Source organism: Arctopsyche grandis, chromosome 4, assembly GCF_051622035.1.
Source record: "Arctopsyche grandis isolate Sample6627 chromosome 4, ASM5162203v2, whole genome shotgun sequence".
Taxonomy (NCBI): domain Eukaryota; kingdom Metazoa; phylum Arthropoda; class Insecta; order Trichoptera; family Hydropsychidae; genus Arctopsyche; species Arctopsyche grandis.
The window spans coordinates 6,491,795-6,507,362 of NC_135358.1; the positions used below are offsets into that span (position 1 = coordinate 6,491,795).

General features: G+C 33.6%; 2 protein-coding genes across 3 annotated transcripts in view; one reads left to right on the forward strand and one right to left on the reverse strand.

Moving 5' to 3' along the window:
- Positions 1 to 2,169: 2,169 nt before the first annotated feature.
- Positions 2,170 to 4,821, forward strand: LOC143911229 (protein phosphatase methylesterase 1). Its single transcript, XM_077430039.1, has 9 exons — positions 2,170 to 2,736; positions 2,813 to 3,011; positions 3,089 to 3,198; positions 3,274 to 3,428; positions 3,598 to 3,688; positions 3,769 to 3,834; positions 3,905 to 4,114; positions 4,192 to 4,349; positions 4,416 to 4,821. The coding sequence occupies exons 1-9, from the start codon at positions 2,663 to 2,665 to the stop codon at positions 4,571 to 4,573; spliced, it is 1,221 nt and encodes a 406-aa protein (XP_077286165.1). The 5' UTR covers positions 2,170 to 2,662; the 3' UTR covers positions 4,574 to 4,821.
- Positions 4,695 to 15,568, reverse strand: part of MICU3 (Mitochondrial calcium uptake 3) — a 92,925-nt gene continuing 82,051 nt past the window's right edge. For both annotated transcript variants that reach the window (XM_077430040.1, XM_077430041.1), the window contains 9 exons: positions 10,488 to 10,598; positions 10,366 to 10,413; positions 10,205 to 10,287; positions 9,873 to 9,938; positions 7,519 to 7,605; positions 6,140 to 6,434; positions 5,842 to 6,069; positions 5,621 to 5,778; positions 4,695 to 5,546 (listed from right to left, as the gene is read on the reverse strand). In XM_077430040.1, the coding sequence (XP_077286166.1) occupies positions 5,475 to 5,546; positions 5,621 to 5,778; positions 5,842 to 6,069; positions 6,140 to 6,434; positions 7,519 to 7,605; positions 9,873 to 9,938; positions 10,205 to 10,287; positions 10,366 to 10,413; positions 10,488 to 10,598 (1,148 nt within the window). In that variant the 3' untranslated portion in view covers positions 4,695 to 5,474. The remainder of the gene's footprint in view (positions 5,547 to 5,620; positions 5,779 to 5,841; positions 6,070 to 6,139; positions 6,435 to 7,518; positions 7,606 to 9,872; positions 9,939 to 10,204; positions 10,288 to 10,365; positions 10,414 to 10,487; positions 10,599 to 15,568) is intronic.

Here is a 15,568-nt window from a genome sequence, read left to right on the forward strand (position 1 = left end):
ACCAATATTAGGATACAACCTTTTTTTTAGTAAGGAAAAAAATTAAACACCGACCTGGTTCTTTTTTATTTAGCACTACACCACTTATTATACCCACATATGCACATACATACATATGAATATGAATATAGCTAAAATCAATCCGTGTACGATGACAGAGAGCCAAATTCTATTACGTATAATTATTTAAAGTGGAACATTTTTCACTGTAAAATTAAATTGAGTCTTTGAAAAGTTTCGAGGTGTGCGAGAGCGCCTTTTTGCGCACGGAAAAAAAAGCTTCCGTGCGAAAGCGTCACTTTCCCCGGTCGAAATGACAATTTTTTCAGCGAAAGCTTTTCCTTTCGCGCGCAATTTCCAAGGTTTTTCCACGACGCCTCCACCTTGTCGGCTAAGCCTTCGACGAAAACAAAAGCATTATCGAACGCATAAAGTCCGCTTAGGCTGAGGGACGTCTCCCTCCGACCTCCCGAACACAACCTCAGACCTAATATAGATCGCAATCTTTTCCCCTTTTTTTTCGTTCTCTTTTTTAACACCCGAATCTCTTGCGCATAATCTTCGAAAACGTATAAATAACATTTCTCTTATTTAAATTAAATAAACCGGATCCAAGAATCATTTCACACGTACCATTGTATACATATATCATTATCAGAGTACGAAAGTTCATTAAAGCGCATCGTACATACAACGTGATAGAAAATAAAAAGAAAAAAGTCCAAGCTGATTATATTACGCAAAGTTTTAAAACTTAATTTTCCTTTCGTCGACATTTGAACTTTTCAATTACCAAGTAACTCAATAGTGCTTTCGTGCAATGAATAATTAATTAATGGCAGTACCCTTGTTTCACCTTACGCTACATTCTACATACATTTGCATAAAAGATTCCATACTTAATTTTTGCTTTGCCTCAAAAACACGACAATGCTCTTTGTTTCGCTGAAAAAAATAATCACCCGATTCAATTTTCTTCATTGTTCGTACAAAATATATATGATACGGGCTGATTCACATCTTATAAAATAAAATGAGGCAATATAAAAACAAAATGACAAGTAATTCCAGGAATACATTATACATATATTGAGATATAAATTTGAGATTATTTTAATATACTAAAGAAATAAAAATTCAATGTAAATTTTAAACATTTATGACTCACCTACTAAAAAATTAACGTGAAATTATAAAAAAAATCTTCATTAATGAATATAAATATCTTTGACCGAAATAAATTAATTAAAATCCCACCGAAATATTGTTAAAATAACCCACTAGCTTTTCTTTGAATTTGACTTTTCTTATTTTAAATACCGGAGAGGATAAAAAACTCAATGTAGTGTTTTGGAAGTTGTTTATTGTTATACTGTGGCGGCTCTACGACATGGTCGAGTTTCGGTTACCATCCTGCGAGTTGGGACCAACTCGGTTGTGTTCGGAGCGCTATCACCACTCCGTCTCTGGCTCATAATAAACGCACGTGCATCAACATGCCAGTCGTCTCATTCGTTCATCCCCCATAATATTATACAAATATTAAGAGAAAAGGTGTAGCGTGATTAGGCAACTCGATTTCCGTTGTGTAACTTTATTACTGACTGACTGGCTGGTTATTGAATAGGAAATTCTGACCAGGGCCGCGCCTACCATATTTACAAATGTATGCATCACAATTAGGCGGCTGAAATATAAAGGTGGCCGAAATAAATGAGTCGCAAAAATTATATTTATTAAAAAATACGAAAAGAGACAACGTACTTTTTAAAATGCATTATATTGTCTTCTTGGATTGCTGTTGCAAGTCTTTTATGTTCTATTGTGTTTGCAACTGCCAGATATATTTTTTCAAGGATGTTGAGTATTGGTTAGTCATCGAAAGAACAATCTCCTAGATGTGGAATTGAGGGTAAATTATAATTATTATGAATGAAATTGAAAACGTTCAGTTTCTCTTATCGTCTGGTCTTGGTTCTTTCTGTTTTTCTGGTAAGTTTTTATTATGATTCAAATTTTCAAAACTATATTTATCACAAGGTAAAATTTTTACACTACTCGCAGGCACTTAATTTCTTGATTTTTTTTTATAAATATGATTTATACAAATGCTTTTAAAATTAAAAAGTGGCAGATTTAAGTTTGCACACCCTGCTATTGACTGACTGAAGAGAACATCTGGTGGGCCACGTACATGGGTCTTTCTTTTTTCCTAAAATTTTTGTGAAGAGCACCTGTTGCATTCAGTTATTGTTGGGTGTGTCCAATTGCTTAAGCAAGGGTCATGTCTCTAGATATGCATAAGTTGTGCAAACGTGTGATGATTTCCCACAAAATAATGCAAGGAATTACGCTAAAATTAATTTCTAAATATGTAAATTAGTATTGCCACATAATTCGAACGTCGGTAATACAGTTGTCTACTTTACCGAGTGAATCGGTACAGCTGTCAAAATACAAAACGATCCGTGTCGAAATGTTGACAACTACCTCTGAATTGTGACTCGTTTCAATACCAATTTTTGAAAACTGTCAAATATTCACACAAAAGATTGAACAAAATAGTGTTATATAATCAGATACAACGTAAACAATATTAGCATGACTCAATAATTACAAGATCTATTAATTTAAAAAGGTCAAACTAAACCCCCGACACAAAATGTCTGCTCTGCACAAAACCGTTATGCGATCAAAGCTGCCACCTCGCCCACCCAAATCAGTATCGTCCTTCAAGTGAGCATATCGCATTACACTTGTAGACTATCCCATCGTCTTGTATTCTATGCTTGATATCCTTATAACCTTTCAGACAAATGCAAGCGAATTCAAGGAAGAAGAACTACACGCCGGTATCCTGGAAGGAGTATTTCTACGAATGCAAAGACATTGAAGTAGAAGGAGGCACGTTCAGAGTATACTTATCCGATCCGCCAGATCAACCGGACAGGCCGAGACTCGTCGTTCTACACGGCGGGGGTTATTCGGGTCTTAGTTGGTCTCAGTTCACTGTACGTAGCATATTTGAATTGAATTCAAACAGTCGTTGAATAATATTGAACATGCGACGTATGTCTGTTCCATTCAGGTTGAGGTCACCAAGATGATCCACTGCCAAGTCGTAGCTATAGACTTCAGAGGCCATGGCAATACTGTGACGGAGAACAACGACGATCTCGGCGCAGACACGCTAACAAAGTACTCACCTCGACTACTATTTGGTTGATGTTTGGATCGTTTAATGGGGTTTTAATGATTTTTATGATATTGTAGCGATATTTCTGGTGTACTGGAAGCACTGTTTGTCGACGATAAGCCACCGATAGTTCTAATCGGACATTCTATGGGAGGTGCGATTGCTGTTAGAGTTGCTAATTGTAACATATCATTGACCATTCTAGGCTTAGCAGTTATAGACGTAGTTGAAGGTATTATCATACTGTTGTAATACTGCTTAATGTAACTAATCTGTCTGTTTTCTTATTGATTTATAAGATTGCACAATCTATCTGGACTATTTCTATTAGGAAGAATTACATGTATATATATTCAATAGTTACAAAAAGAACAGTTTATATATTACATTTATTTGTTTAGGAACTGCTATGGAATCATTATCAAGTATGCAAAGCTTTCTACGTGGCCGACCAGCTCACTTCAAAAGCATAGAACACGCTATAGAATGGTGGTAAGATACAATTCATTATATGAATTGATTATGAATATAATAAAATACATACAATTTTAATAAATATTCGTTATTTTTAGTGTCCGAAGTGGACAGACGAGAAACACTGATTCCGCCAGAGTATCAATGCCTGGTCAAATCATCAAGTATGCATGATTAATTCTGAGCTGTCGCTGTATTTGAAGGCATGATATAATGTGTACGTATTTATTTCAGTTGTAAAAATGGAGTCTTGGCATCGGCCGAGCTGGAGAATTATGAATCGCCCGATTCCGAGGATTCGAACTCGTTAGGACCGCCGGCGAAACGTCTCGCCGGAGTAGTGTTGAGCGATTGCATAGCTGAAGAGGATCAAGAGGACGATGTGCCGATGGACAACGTCCCCTCATTCGTACCTCCGAGTGGCAAAAAAGACGATAGTAAAAAGTAAATGTCGTATGATTATAGTTATGTAGCATTTATGATTGATGGAGAATGTAAATGTGTGCTGCATTCTTTTTCAGTTACGGTTGGCGGATCGATCTTTCACGCACTGAAAAGTATTGGACTGGCTGGTTTCAGGGATTGTCGACGGCTTTCCTCGAATGCTCTGCTCCTAAACTGCTTCTGCTTGCGAGTATTAGCGGCTTAGATAGAGATCTCACTGTCGGCCAAATGCAAGGTATCACTTGTATGAATGCTTTGTTTCGTTTGAACGTGTTTGTATTTATGATGTGTTTGTTTGAAGGTAAATTTCAAATGCAAGTTTTGACTCGGTGTGGTCATGCCGTCCACGAAGATTGTCCAGAAGAGGTGGCTCAGGTGATTGCATCGTTTATGCTCAGGCATAAGTTCACGGAGTCGGCCAACGACGATCAGAATTTCAAAGTAACGCCGGGATGTTGAAACACATACATATACACGTATCGAAAAAAATGAAATGAAATAATCTATAATAAAAAAAAATGCATACATATTTAATTTAAATATTATTATTATTAAATAAGTTTCAAGAATGTGAATTTTTTGTGATATTATTTTATTTATACATACAATACTTATTGATGTTGTACGTTGTACAGTATTAATGATGTGCACATACATACATAAAACTGCCACTTTGGATAAAATGAATTGAAGTGTGTACAAAATCTGCGTGGATTTTATTTTTATTTATATAATTTGTATGGGTTTTATTTTAATATACATATACACTGTGAAGGAATTGTTTATTGTGATTAAGATATCAATATATTATATATTTTTTACTAAAATGAATTAACAATGTTACAATTCAAAATGCTTTCTAACCATCTACGATAAGCGTAAAGCGAAAACCACAAATTACAACTCGATTCGCCGAAAATGTATAATACTTATGTAAGTTTTGAAAAATAAATACACATGAATCTTACAATCCTTTTTTTTTCGAATAATATACATTTTTATATAAAATAAATGCAAAAACAACAATCTTAACTTTTCAAACAATGCATACAACGTAGTATAAATATGTATGTAATTTATTACATGTTTTAAAGATCGATATATTGTAATGAGATTTTTTATTTGCCATATAATAAAGTAATGAAAAGATATATTATTAACAAGTACGTAGCATGCGTTTTATTTGCGATCTGAAAATTTGACGCAATGTAAAGCTAGCGAAATATAATACTAAAGAGAGGTTAGTTAAATTCAAAAACACTAAAACGCATTCATTATATATGAAAAATGAGTATACAGATACAGTGTTATAATCAGCACTCGATACATTAAACAAAACCAACGACGATGACTGATATTCTCAACCGACGGCTTTCATTTCTTGCTTGACACAGCTTTTGAAAGCTTCCCATCCTTCATTCTTAGCATAAGACTGTTAAGAAAGTAAAATATCATTAAATCATTCAATCTAAATCACATACGTATATGAAAGTGTTTGAAATTTACCTTGAAACCCCTGTGCAGACGATCTTTCATGATGGCTATGAACTCCTTGTAGCTTAAAAGTCCATCTCCATCTTCGTCAAATATGGCAAATACAGTCGACACTAAATGATTAGACTGGCTGATTCCGGTGCATATTTTAACAGCGCGTTGAAACTCGTCTATGATTGAAATGAGCATCAGTTTGGTTCAACGGCAAAATGGTATATATAAACAAGGCTCACCTTTAGATATGGGACGATCGGCTAAGGTGTACATCCTCATTGCGATGGTGAAGTCTTCCAAATTGTTCAAGAACTGACAGAACACACGAAACTCTTCAAAAGATATACCCTTCTCATCTTTGACCCTGTCGAGGAGTCTATCCAAGTACATATCATATTCATCGGTGTCGAGGTAAGTGTAGCGTAGCAAGATTTTGGCAAAATCAACTTCAGATATCGTATCATGACCTAAAGTCACATCGTTTATGTAATTTTCATTGGAAATCATACAAACATAAGCACTTATTTATGTGAATACCTTTTGAAAATTCGTGAAATTCCAATTCCAAAACTTCGGTCTGAAGATTTTCCATGAAGAGTCGGAAGCCCTCGAACTTCAATTCGTTTGTACCTTTTTTACCGAAGAAGTGCACGGTCAGGAGTGTGTCGACCTGATGCCTCCTTTGCAGACCCTGCTCGTCGTCGACGTATGTCTCTTGAGGTTGTTCCTTAGGTGCGGCCGGGTCTTCAGATTGACCATCGGCAGATGCTGGATCAGTTTCTTCGGCGATGCCTCGCTTTCCTTTCCACGCATAGCTGAATATTTTCTCCATCTAAAAAAGCATTCAATAATATACAAACCATATCTTGAAATAAGCAATAAATGGACACGGGACAAAGTGATGGTTGCAGACTGAAGACACATTTCATAGAAAATATGAGTATAGACAAGGTATTTAGCACTCAGATACAGGATTTGTCCAGAAGTAATGATTAATATTGAACACAATGACACATTTATACAAAAAAAGTATACAAACAATTACACATGTATTACACTAATGTACACAGTAAGACTTCGATAACCCAGTAGCGTCGCTAGGCCCGTGCGTGGAGTGCAGTCTGCACTGGGTGACACCAAATTGTTCAAATCGAAAAACGCTAATTCGACATATTCGTTGTATGAAAGTCCTCGAGCGGCTATACGCCTCATTGCGATTTCTGTATATATACAGCTGTGTGTATTTATACATATTTCTGTATATATACAGCTACCGCGAAATCCGTCTGATATTATATAAATATATAGCAACAAATATGAGCCATAATTTTTTTTTTTAAATTCCTGAGAAATCAGTGTACCTAAAGGTAATAAGGTTAACTGATTCAATCAGACGGAGACGCAATTCAGAAACCGCGTGTGAGCTTAGCTTCTCTTTTGGCGCTTCTCTTTCGTAAGGCATAAAAATGAACAAATATTAATAAAAAACATTTTTAAGGCGACACCACCCCTAGCGACGCCACTGGATAACCTACATATATAATAAAATAATACAATGAAACAAATTATTAAATTAAAAAAAGGAAGAAACATTAGTATAATATAGAACTACATTAGGTGAAAATCCAAACACGGTTAAAATTATTTTGCATCAATCGTCAAATAGAACTCTAGAATTATGATCATATACATACATAGAATGGTTTGGTACAAGTTTTTTTGATCGACAGACAAAACAGGGATGTTTTTTCGCTATGGAAACACATTATAAACAAACTAATTAATTGAGAAAAAAATACACACTGTGAATACACACGTAATGATATGTAAAAACTATTCAAATCGTCACTATAAAAAAAAAACCACTATTGTGTTGAAGCACACACATGAAAATATGCTGGAAGTCAGCGACTTACAAAACTCGGTGATTTTTTTGGCAGCTGCTTCGGTTGATCGTTCGCCTTATATCTAGCTTGGGTGCTATCGCACACTAACTGCATTAGCTGGTGAACACAAATATCAGAATAAATTCATTTCTTGGAACAAAAAATATTTAAATTGCAATCCCCTTTTACCTCTGCGTAAAATCACATGAATTGATAGCAACACAATGTATGGAATCAATAAAAACTTTAATTTTGCATTGCAAGCAAAGTAAGCTAATATAGTTTATTAATATTATTATTTAAATGTAAACATGCTACTTTTTGTAGTTTTTTTTTTAATAAATGATTTATTAGTAATTTAAATTTAAAGCCAATTGTCAAAAAAACTCAAGTTAACAAATTAATATAAAGCAATTACATTTCACATTAAAAATTCAATCAATACATTAATACATATGTAATAACTCTAAAAAAAAAAAAAACAGTAAACATACATACGATACGTGCACAGTAATTTAACAAAATACATGTTATTGAAGCTGTCGCGATGACTCACACTAATAAAGTTAGGATTTCATGTCACATAGGACCGTCTACAACATTAGGTGGAAATGTTTCCGTTGCCAAATACAGAAACAAAATGAGTAATAGAACATGATTGTATAAATCAGTGGCTTTCAATGCAATGGAAATAAGATAAATATTCCACAAAAATAAAAATCATTATCAAGTCAATGAAAAATTTTGCAAAAGTAGAAACATTTGTAGGAATATACGTAGCACAACTTGTACTATCCCGAATCATCTATTTCTTCATAAACTCAAGTCGCACGATTACATCATCGCCTTCCTGTACGAGCATGCAAAGCCAACTTTGTCTGAAAGATCTTCGTTCACATAGGGGCAAATACACAATTCGACTTGCTTGCATTAAACCATCTCCAGCCCAAAGGAACCCCCGAGAGCATGATCTCATTATACAGCTACGCACCAAACAACTTCGAGCCAGTTAGAATCTCATGATCTCTCAAGCAATAAAATCACCGTGAACAGACCGAACGCCGGGAACCGATCAAGCTGGTCGGGTAACTTTATATCTTGGGCAACCGGTGTGTTACTGGGTGTGGCATGCTCCATACAACTGCATACATTTGATCTGGTCGTGCAACAAAGTCACCCACCGAGTTGCTCGCAAGTCACCCGGTGTGGATGGGCTCAGAGTCTGTTTCTTTTAAAATGCATCTTAGTCTAATAAAAAAGGAATATTAAATTTGTAAGACTAAACAACTCCAAGTTCTGGCATCCATTTTTCATTCGATGAAACCTTCACATTAGGGCAAAGTCTCTCACTTTTGCATGGTGCTGTGACTCCGTATTATCGCACATCGTTGTAAAAATGGAAGTAAATAGCTCGATTAAGAATTTCATTTAAAATCATCATCAAAATATGTATGAGTGGTGACGTCTTTTCTGTTGAAAGCCCGCCGCGTTGAAAATTTCGCCAACATTTCCAACTGGAAATTTTTAGAAATCCAATAAAAAGCAGGTATAAAAATTGTAGCTAATCCATACAAACCCTACATAACTACCGCAGAGGATTTAGAGTTTTGTAAAGGTGTGTTTAGACTCTCTAGTATATCTTGCAACAATATAAAATAAACAAAACAAGTCTATTAATGAATGTATTTTTCCAAAACTAGTTCCATCTTCTTCATTGCTGTTAAAATGTAATGCTCACAATCTAAATGCCAAGCCACAATCTAAAATACCCAACAGTTAGGGATTTACATCGAGAAATTCTGCTATGGTTATAAATTCAGAAATTCCGATGCAAACCAGTCTTTATAAACGTTGACAAATCAACGACACGGATTACAAGACCTATGTTCGATGCATTTTTTTCAATGCTACCTGGAAAGGATTAGCGGGTAGTATTCTTGTTTACTTTGTACATGCTCAAAATACAACGCCTATCGGCGTTTTTTAGGCCACGGACTTGTTGGCAAAACGCCGATCAGCATTCAAAGGGTTAATAGAAAGCTTTCACAGACTAGCAGGAATATTTCTGTGGCATGTCACCAGTTTGAAAACCACTGATGTAAACCATCACGACAGCATCAATAGAATACAAATCACATTAGTTCTATCACAAAATGCATCATGTTTAATCAAACTTGACACAATACGTTTGATATAGACACGTAGATATATTATTACGGCCAGTTGTGTTATATTAATATATAATTATTAATGAATTTTTTCATCATTGCTATATGTTGTTGGGGTATAACACAACCGACAATAATTCATTAGACGGATAATGTTAACATATATTCACACAATTATGCGCGGGGCGTTAGAAGCTGATTGTTCATTCCACTCACGGCCGCAGTGCTCTCATCGTCCAAGCCTTCACGATTTTTCACGGAGCCACCCATGAGTCTCCTGATCTATATGTTCAACGAACATAACAATGACATGCATATCTACAATATTATTCTACATACTTTGACTTCCCTTACACTTGTACTGTGCGGATGTTCATTTATAAATAAAATAATACAGAGTTTTCATTATATATGATACATAACTAAACTAATCAAATATTATTTGAAACATTCGATAAAGAAATAAAATAATATGTACATAAATATTCGATTCGGTGGAAAAAGTTTAAATATTGTGAGATATATAAGCGTGGATAGAAAATACTTACGACTAGAAATTCATTTTTATCTACACGTTGATTTCCATCAGTATCGAACATATTGAAAGCAATTCTAAATCCAGATTGCGGCTCTATAAATTAAAAACGTTTCATGATTACTTTTCATGATGATTCACAAAAATATGAAACAAAATAAAAGGAATACTCACTTGTCAATATAGAGAGCAAAAACAGGTATTCGGTGTATGAAATTATTCCTGAAAAGAAATTTAAAAAAATTATATATGTAATATGAATGTATTTATATTATTTGCTGAAGCAAAAGGCAAACCTTTATCTCGAAGGTTTCTGAACATTTGAGGAGATCCATGATTCAACGACGGCGTAGAGTCTCGTAGTTTTTCAATCTCTTTCAATGTTAAGTTCTTCCTTTTCAACCGGGCTATAATAATATAACATTCACTTTTTATATATTTGTTTATTTATTTTTAATCTATACCAGAAAGGCCTAACAGGTAACCCCAATGCACCTTCCTGGCCAGAAACATTTGATACAAGTATTATAAAAGGAAATACATATCAATTAACACCCATATAGACATCTTGGTAAAATTTGCAGCATTTTTAAACAATTCAGCGAAATTCAGTAAATACTTATCAATTAACATTCATTCGCAGATACATTAATGGTCAGATTTGTAAATTTGCAGAATTTTATACAGTTCAGCGAAATTCGAGATTGCTGAAAACACGAGATTTGTGAGAAAATGGGTCAGGTTGCCAATTTGTTGGAGCCGTTTCAATGAAAATCAGATAAATTGATAAACTCTGATATGGAGTCACAAATCAAGGTCTGGCCGGCAGCAATCAGTGGGATTTGAACCCGTGACCAATCTGTTCAAAGCATTATAGTCTATTAAATTTTCTCAACTTAAGCATATTAACAAAAAATTATAAGACTTTTATCAGACCTGAATTAGAATACGCTTTTAGTATATGGAATCTTCATTTAAATAATATGGTGTATGTATCGAAAGGGTACAAAGGAGAGTTACAAAGATACCTTCTGAACTTAAATCACTTTCTTATAAGTTGAAAATAATGAATCTCACTACACTGGAGACGAGAAGAATAAGAGGCGACTTAATCGAAGTCTTTAAAATAATAAATAATCATTATAATTGTCCTATGTTCTGACTCATTACGTTCAATGAAAATACTCTTCTTAGAGGAGTGTTGTCAGATGTCCCTATTTGAGCGGGACTGTCCCGAGTTCAACAAACAGATCCTGAGTCCCGCATTGCGTCTGAATATCCCGACTTAACAAAATTTGTATTGTACATATATGTACGTAAAAAGAAAAGGTAAATTTCAATCCATTAAATTGTTGTCCTTTAACCAAACATGAAGATCGAATTTTCTTCAATTGAAGAATTAACAAAATTATTTGCAATGTTGACCGTCTGTGTTTATCGTTTGTTTACTGTTTATTAAACAAATTTTTACTCTAGCAAAAGAAGATAAAACAATGTATGAGAAATGAACAATATTTTTAAAAGATCATTCCGCTTGCAATAACACTGTTCGACACGAAAAATGGTTCAGAGACGAGATATGACTTTTCTTATCGATCTATGCCCAGTGAACACGAATCTGGTAATAAAAAATGTTGATTGGCTCGAGATTCAGAGATATATGTGTTTTTTAAATCGCGCAATTTTTCTATATCTTTTCTATTCATTATAATTGAATAAAAAAAAATTTTTTAAAGATTTTTTTTTCGATCGTTCGAAATAGTGAACTTCGCGACCTGTAATTTTGGAAATCTGGCAACCCTGTCTTAGAGGTGACACTCTCAGACTTCAGAAAGAAAAAAATCGAATAAATTGATCAGAGATTCCTTCTTTTCAAACAGAGTGGTTACAGTTCGGAATGGAATGGAGTAAATTCTGAAAGCCTTAATATGTTTAAAATCAAGCTAGATGTCTTTTTTAAATTTAAGAATTATTTTAATTCTTCTTTTCCGATAACTTTTTTTTTAGTTATTATATTACCGTTCCGGATATTTTATTTTTACTTTTGGTATTTTCTCTCATTTCGTACTAGTGTCTTTACCCGGCTTCGCTCGGTATTTATAATATAAACCGATAAAACATGACTAATCTAATAGTAAACATTCATTTGTTTTTTATTACATTTATTTGAATCGAAAAAAAAAATTATTGACAGCCAATAAGAAATTACACACACAACGAATAGTATTTTGTATATATAATATAAAGGAACTGGAACAGAAAAAATAATCCCGATCCGGAACTGAAAAAGGAATCGGGATCCGGAACTGAAACAGTAAGCGGGATCCGGAATTGAAAAAGGCATCCGTATCCGGAAACGTAACTGACAAAGTAATCCGGAAACGGAATCGACAGCGGAAAATTGTCAAATTGTTTTCGTATTATTCGTAATATTTTTGTTTTTACATACCTCTTTTTAGCGTTACGATTATTATTTTATTATTTATGCAAGTCAAACCCCGTGGGTCTATCAGCTTTGCCGCCTACCCCATGTATTTTTAAATAAATAAATAAAACGTTTATTATATCAATTTTATTTCTATACATCAAATATTATACATAAAATTAAATTGAATGTTTTGATATCATTCAACGCCGTTAAAGAGAAAGCATGTGTTGCTTGTCTCGAGTTTGCCAAGATAGATAAGCTAGAGATAGAGATGCGTCTGGATTATTTCGGTTGAAAGGTGTGTATTTTAAAAGAAACTGGCGAAAATAAAAATCGACAGAAACCCACACACACACATACATATATTCACATAGTATTTTTAAACGAGATAGTTGTCGCATAATTAACAAACATGTAACGTTTATGTTGCGGATCCCGGGGATTCATTAGTAAGACTCGCCTGAAAGTCTACAGTATTTTCGGTTTTGTGTTTTGTTTTGTCGACTGAAAAATGCGGTTTGTTGATCTGAGGAAAAATTTGACATGTGTGTTGTCAAAGTGCAATTTAACGGGTTGTGTGTTGTGTAACGGCGGCCAATGCAGAAAGAAGTGTGAGCGGTCGCAATTAAAATGTTGGCATTGTTCCGCGAAAAGAGAAAATGTAAGCAACTAAAACAAAACGATTGTTTTCGGTAGGTAGACGAATGCAAAAAAAAGAAAATAGCTCGTGACCGGTATTGTGCAAGGTATTATTTTTGTGTATTGGGAAAAAATCGGCGGATAGACGAGAACAAATGGACAGAAACGGAGTTGGCGACTGAATTTTAATTGGCGAAATAACTGTGATTTGAAAGAAGAATGGGAAAGAAGAGCAACAAGAAGCGGAGAACAATGGAGTGACTTTTTGTCGTTGCAAATCGACAAACCATCAAATTAATTTGAAAAGCTTTGAAAAATCACCAACAACAGTACTGTTGTTTATATTGTATAGAACAGTTCTGAATGCAAATGTTCAACTTAAAAATGATATGTGAATTTATCACAATGCCATTTTTATGGAAAAACCATAATATGAGTCAAATTTAAAATGTATGTATGTAATAAAAAAAATTACAAAATTTTTATGTTCATATTACAGAATAATATGAACATTAAATTTGTTTAAATTATATTGAAATTATGTAGAGTATGTGAATTTTTTTAAGCAAATAAACATACATGGCAGGTGTTTTAGAATTATTTGAAAAATATTTACATACAGATACAAAGATTATCATATGAATGAAGTGTGTACTTATTTATTTATTTAAAGTTTGAATCATTGTGGCGTTACAGGAATTCCTAATGCCTCACAATGGTCGAAAATATAACAGAAAAGACACAAAAATATTCGGGTGTGACCAACCCACGACTTTATCTATGTATTTGAGGAATAAAACAAGGATAAAAAACAAAATTTGATAGTTAAACATAAACATGACCATTTTCGATACAGATTGAGCGCAAATGTAGAGAAACTTACACAAGACAAATGTTCTACTTCCAGTTGTCGGATTTTGTTCAAACTTTTTTTATTACTTAAAATCACAATATACATATATATGTATATTACTAGTGGTTTTACCCGGCTTCGCTCGGTATTTATTATATAAACCGTTTAAACATGGTTAATCTTATAGTAAACTAGGTGTTTTACCCGGCTTCGCTCAGTGTTTGTAATATAAATATGTAATATAAAAACATTCATTTGTTTTTTTATTAAATTTATTTGAATCGAAAAAAAAAAAATATTCAACCAATTGAATCGTCGTTATAGAAACTTTGACTTGTTTTCGACGTTCCCAACGAAAAATACTTACATACATATATATATGTATATACAAAGTCTCTTTCGAAATTATATATTAGATATTCATTTGTTTGTTTATTAAATTTATTGAATTAAAGAATTGAAAAAAAATTATATTTAATGACAGCCAATCAGAAACGAATGGTTTTTTTTATATATAAGTGAACTGGAACTGAAAAAATAATTAAAAAATCCGAATCTGGATCCGGATCTAGAATTGAAAAAGGATTCCGGATCCAGAACTGAAATCGGAATCAAGATTCGGAACTGAATACGGAATCGCGAGTCCGTATTGAAATCGGAACCGGAACTGAAACAGGAACCCAGAACCGAAAATGAAAAATTAATTTGGATCTGGAACTAAAAATTAATCCGGAACCAGAACTGAAACAGGAATCCTGACCCAGAATTGAAATCAGAATCCGGATCCACAACTGAAATTGAAACCGGAAATCGGGACTGAAACCGCAATCGGAATCGAAAACAGCATCTAAATCGAATTCGATATCGATATCGTCGCCATAGAAAATTACATTTGTTCAATAACGTCACGGACTAAGAACCAAACAAATAAACAATATACAAACAAACATACATACAAAGTCTTTTTCGAAATTACATATATGTACATATATTAGATACACAATAAATACCAAGAAGATAAAAATAATTTAAAAGGTCAAAATAAAATAATGAAATTTTGTTTTAAAAATCTACTACTTGCGGTATACGAATTCTGACCAAAGCCTTAACAAATCTAAGTTAGTACATAAAGAATACAAATATAAATTTTCAGTTTGATACGTTCAGGGGTGTGGAAAAATTCGTGTGGTCACAACATTTTTGACTTTTGTTAGAAGAAAAAATCCCATTTCCGGTTTATTAAATTTAGTAATTTTTTTTATTATTTTCATCACATACATACATGGATTAATACTTGAATTTTCTCGTGAAGAGCAGACATGCTTAAGGGGTCGAAAAAAAACTCCTCCAGCTTCATGTCGGAGACAATAGCTTACTTCAATGTCGGTAAAATATCAAAACGATCTAAATTCAAAATCACATAAAAAATTTTTGAGGGGCAGGAATTTCATGGAACT

What these genes read in the sequence shown, in the direction of transcription:
- LOC143911229 (XM_077430039.1), top strand. Translation starts at nt 2,663, where the DNA reads ATGTCTGCTCTGCACAAAACCGTTATGCGATCAAAGCTGCCACCTCGC. An exon ending in TTAGTTGGTCTCAGTTCACT is followed by an intron (nt 3,012 to 3,088) that starts GTACGTAGCATA and finishes TGTTCCATTCAG; the next exon opens with GTTGAGGTCACCAAGATGAT. An exon ending in GAACACGCTATAGAATGGTG is followed by an intron (nt 3,689 to 3,768) that starts GTAAGATACAAT and finishes CGTTATTTTTAG; the next exon opens with TGTCCGAAGTGGACAGACGA.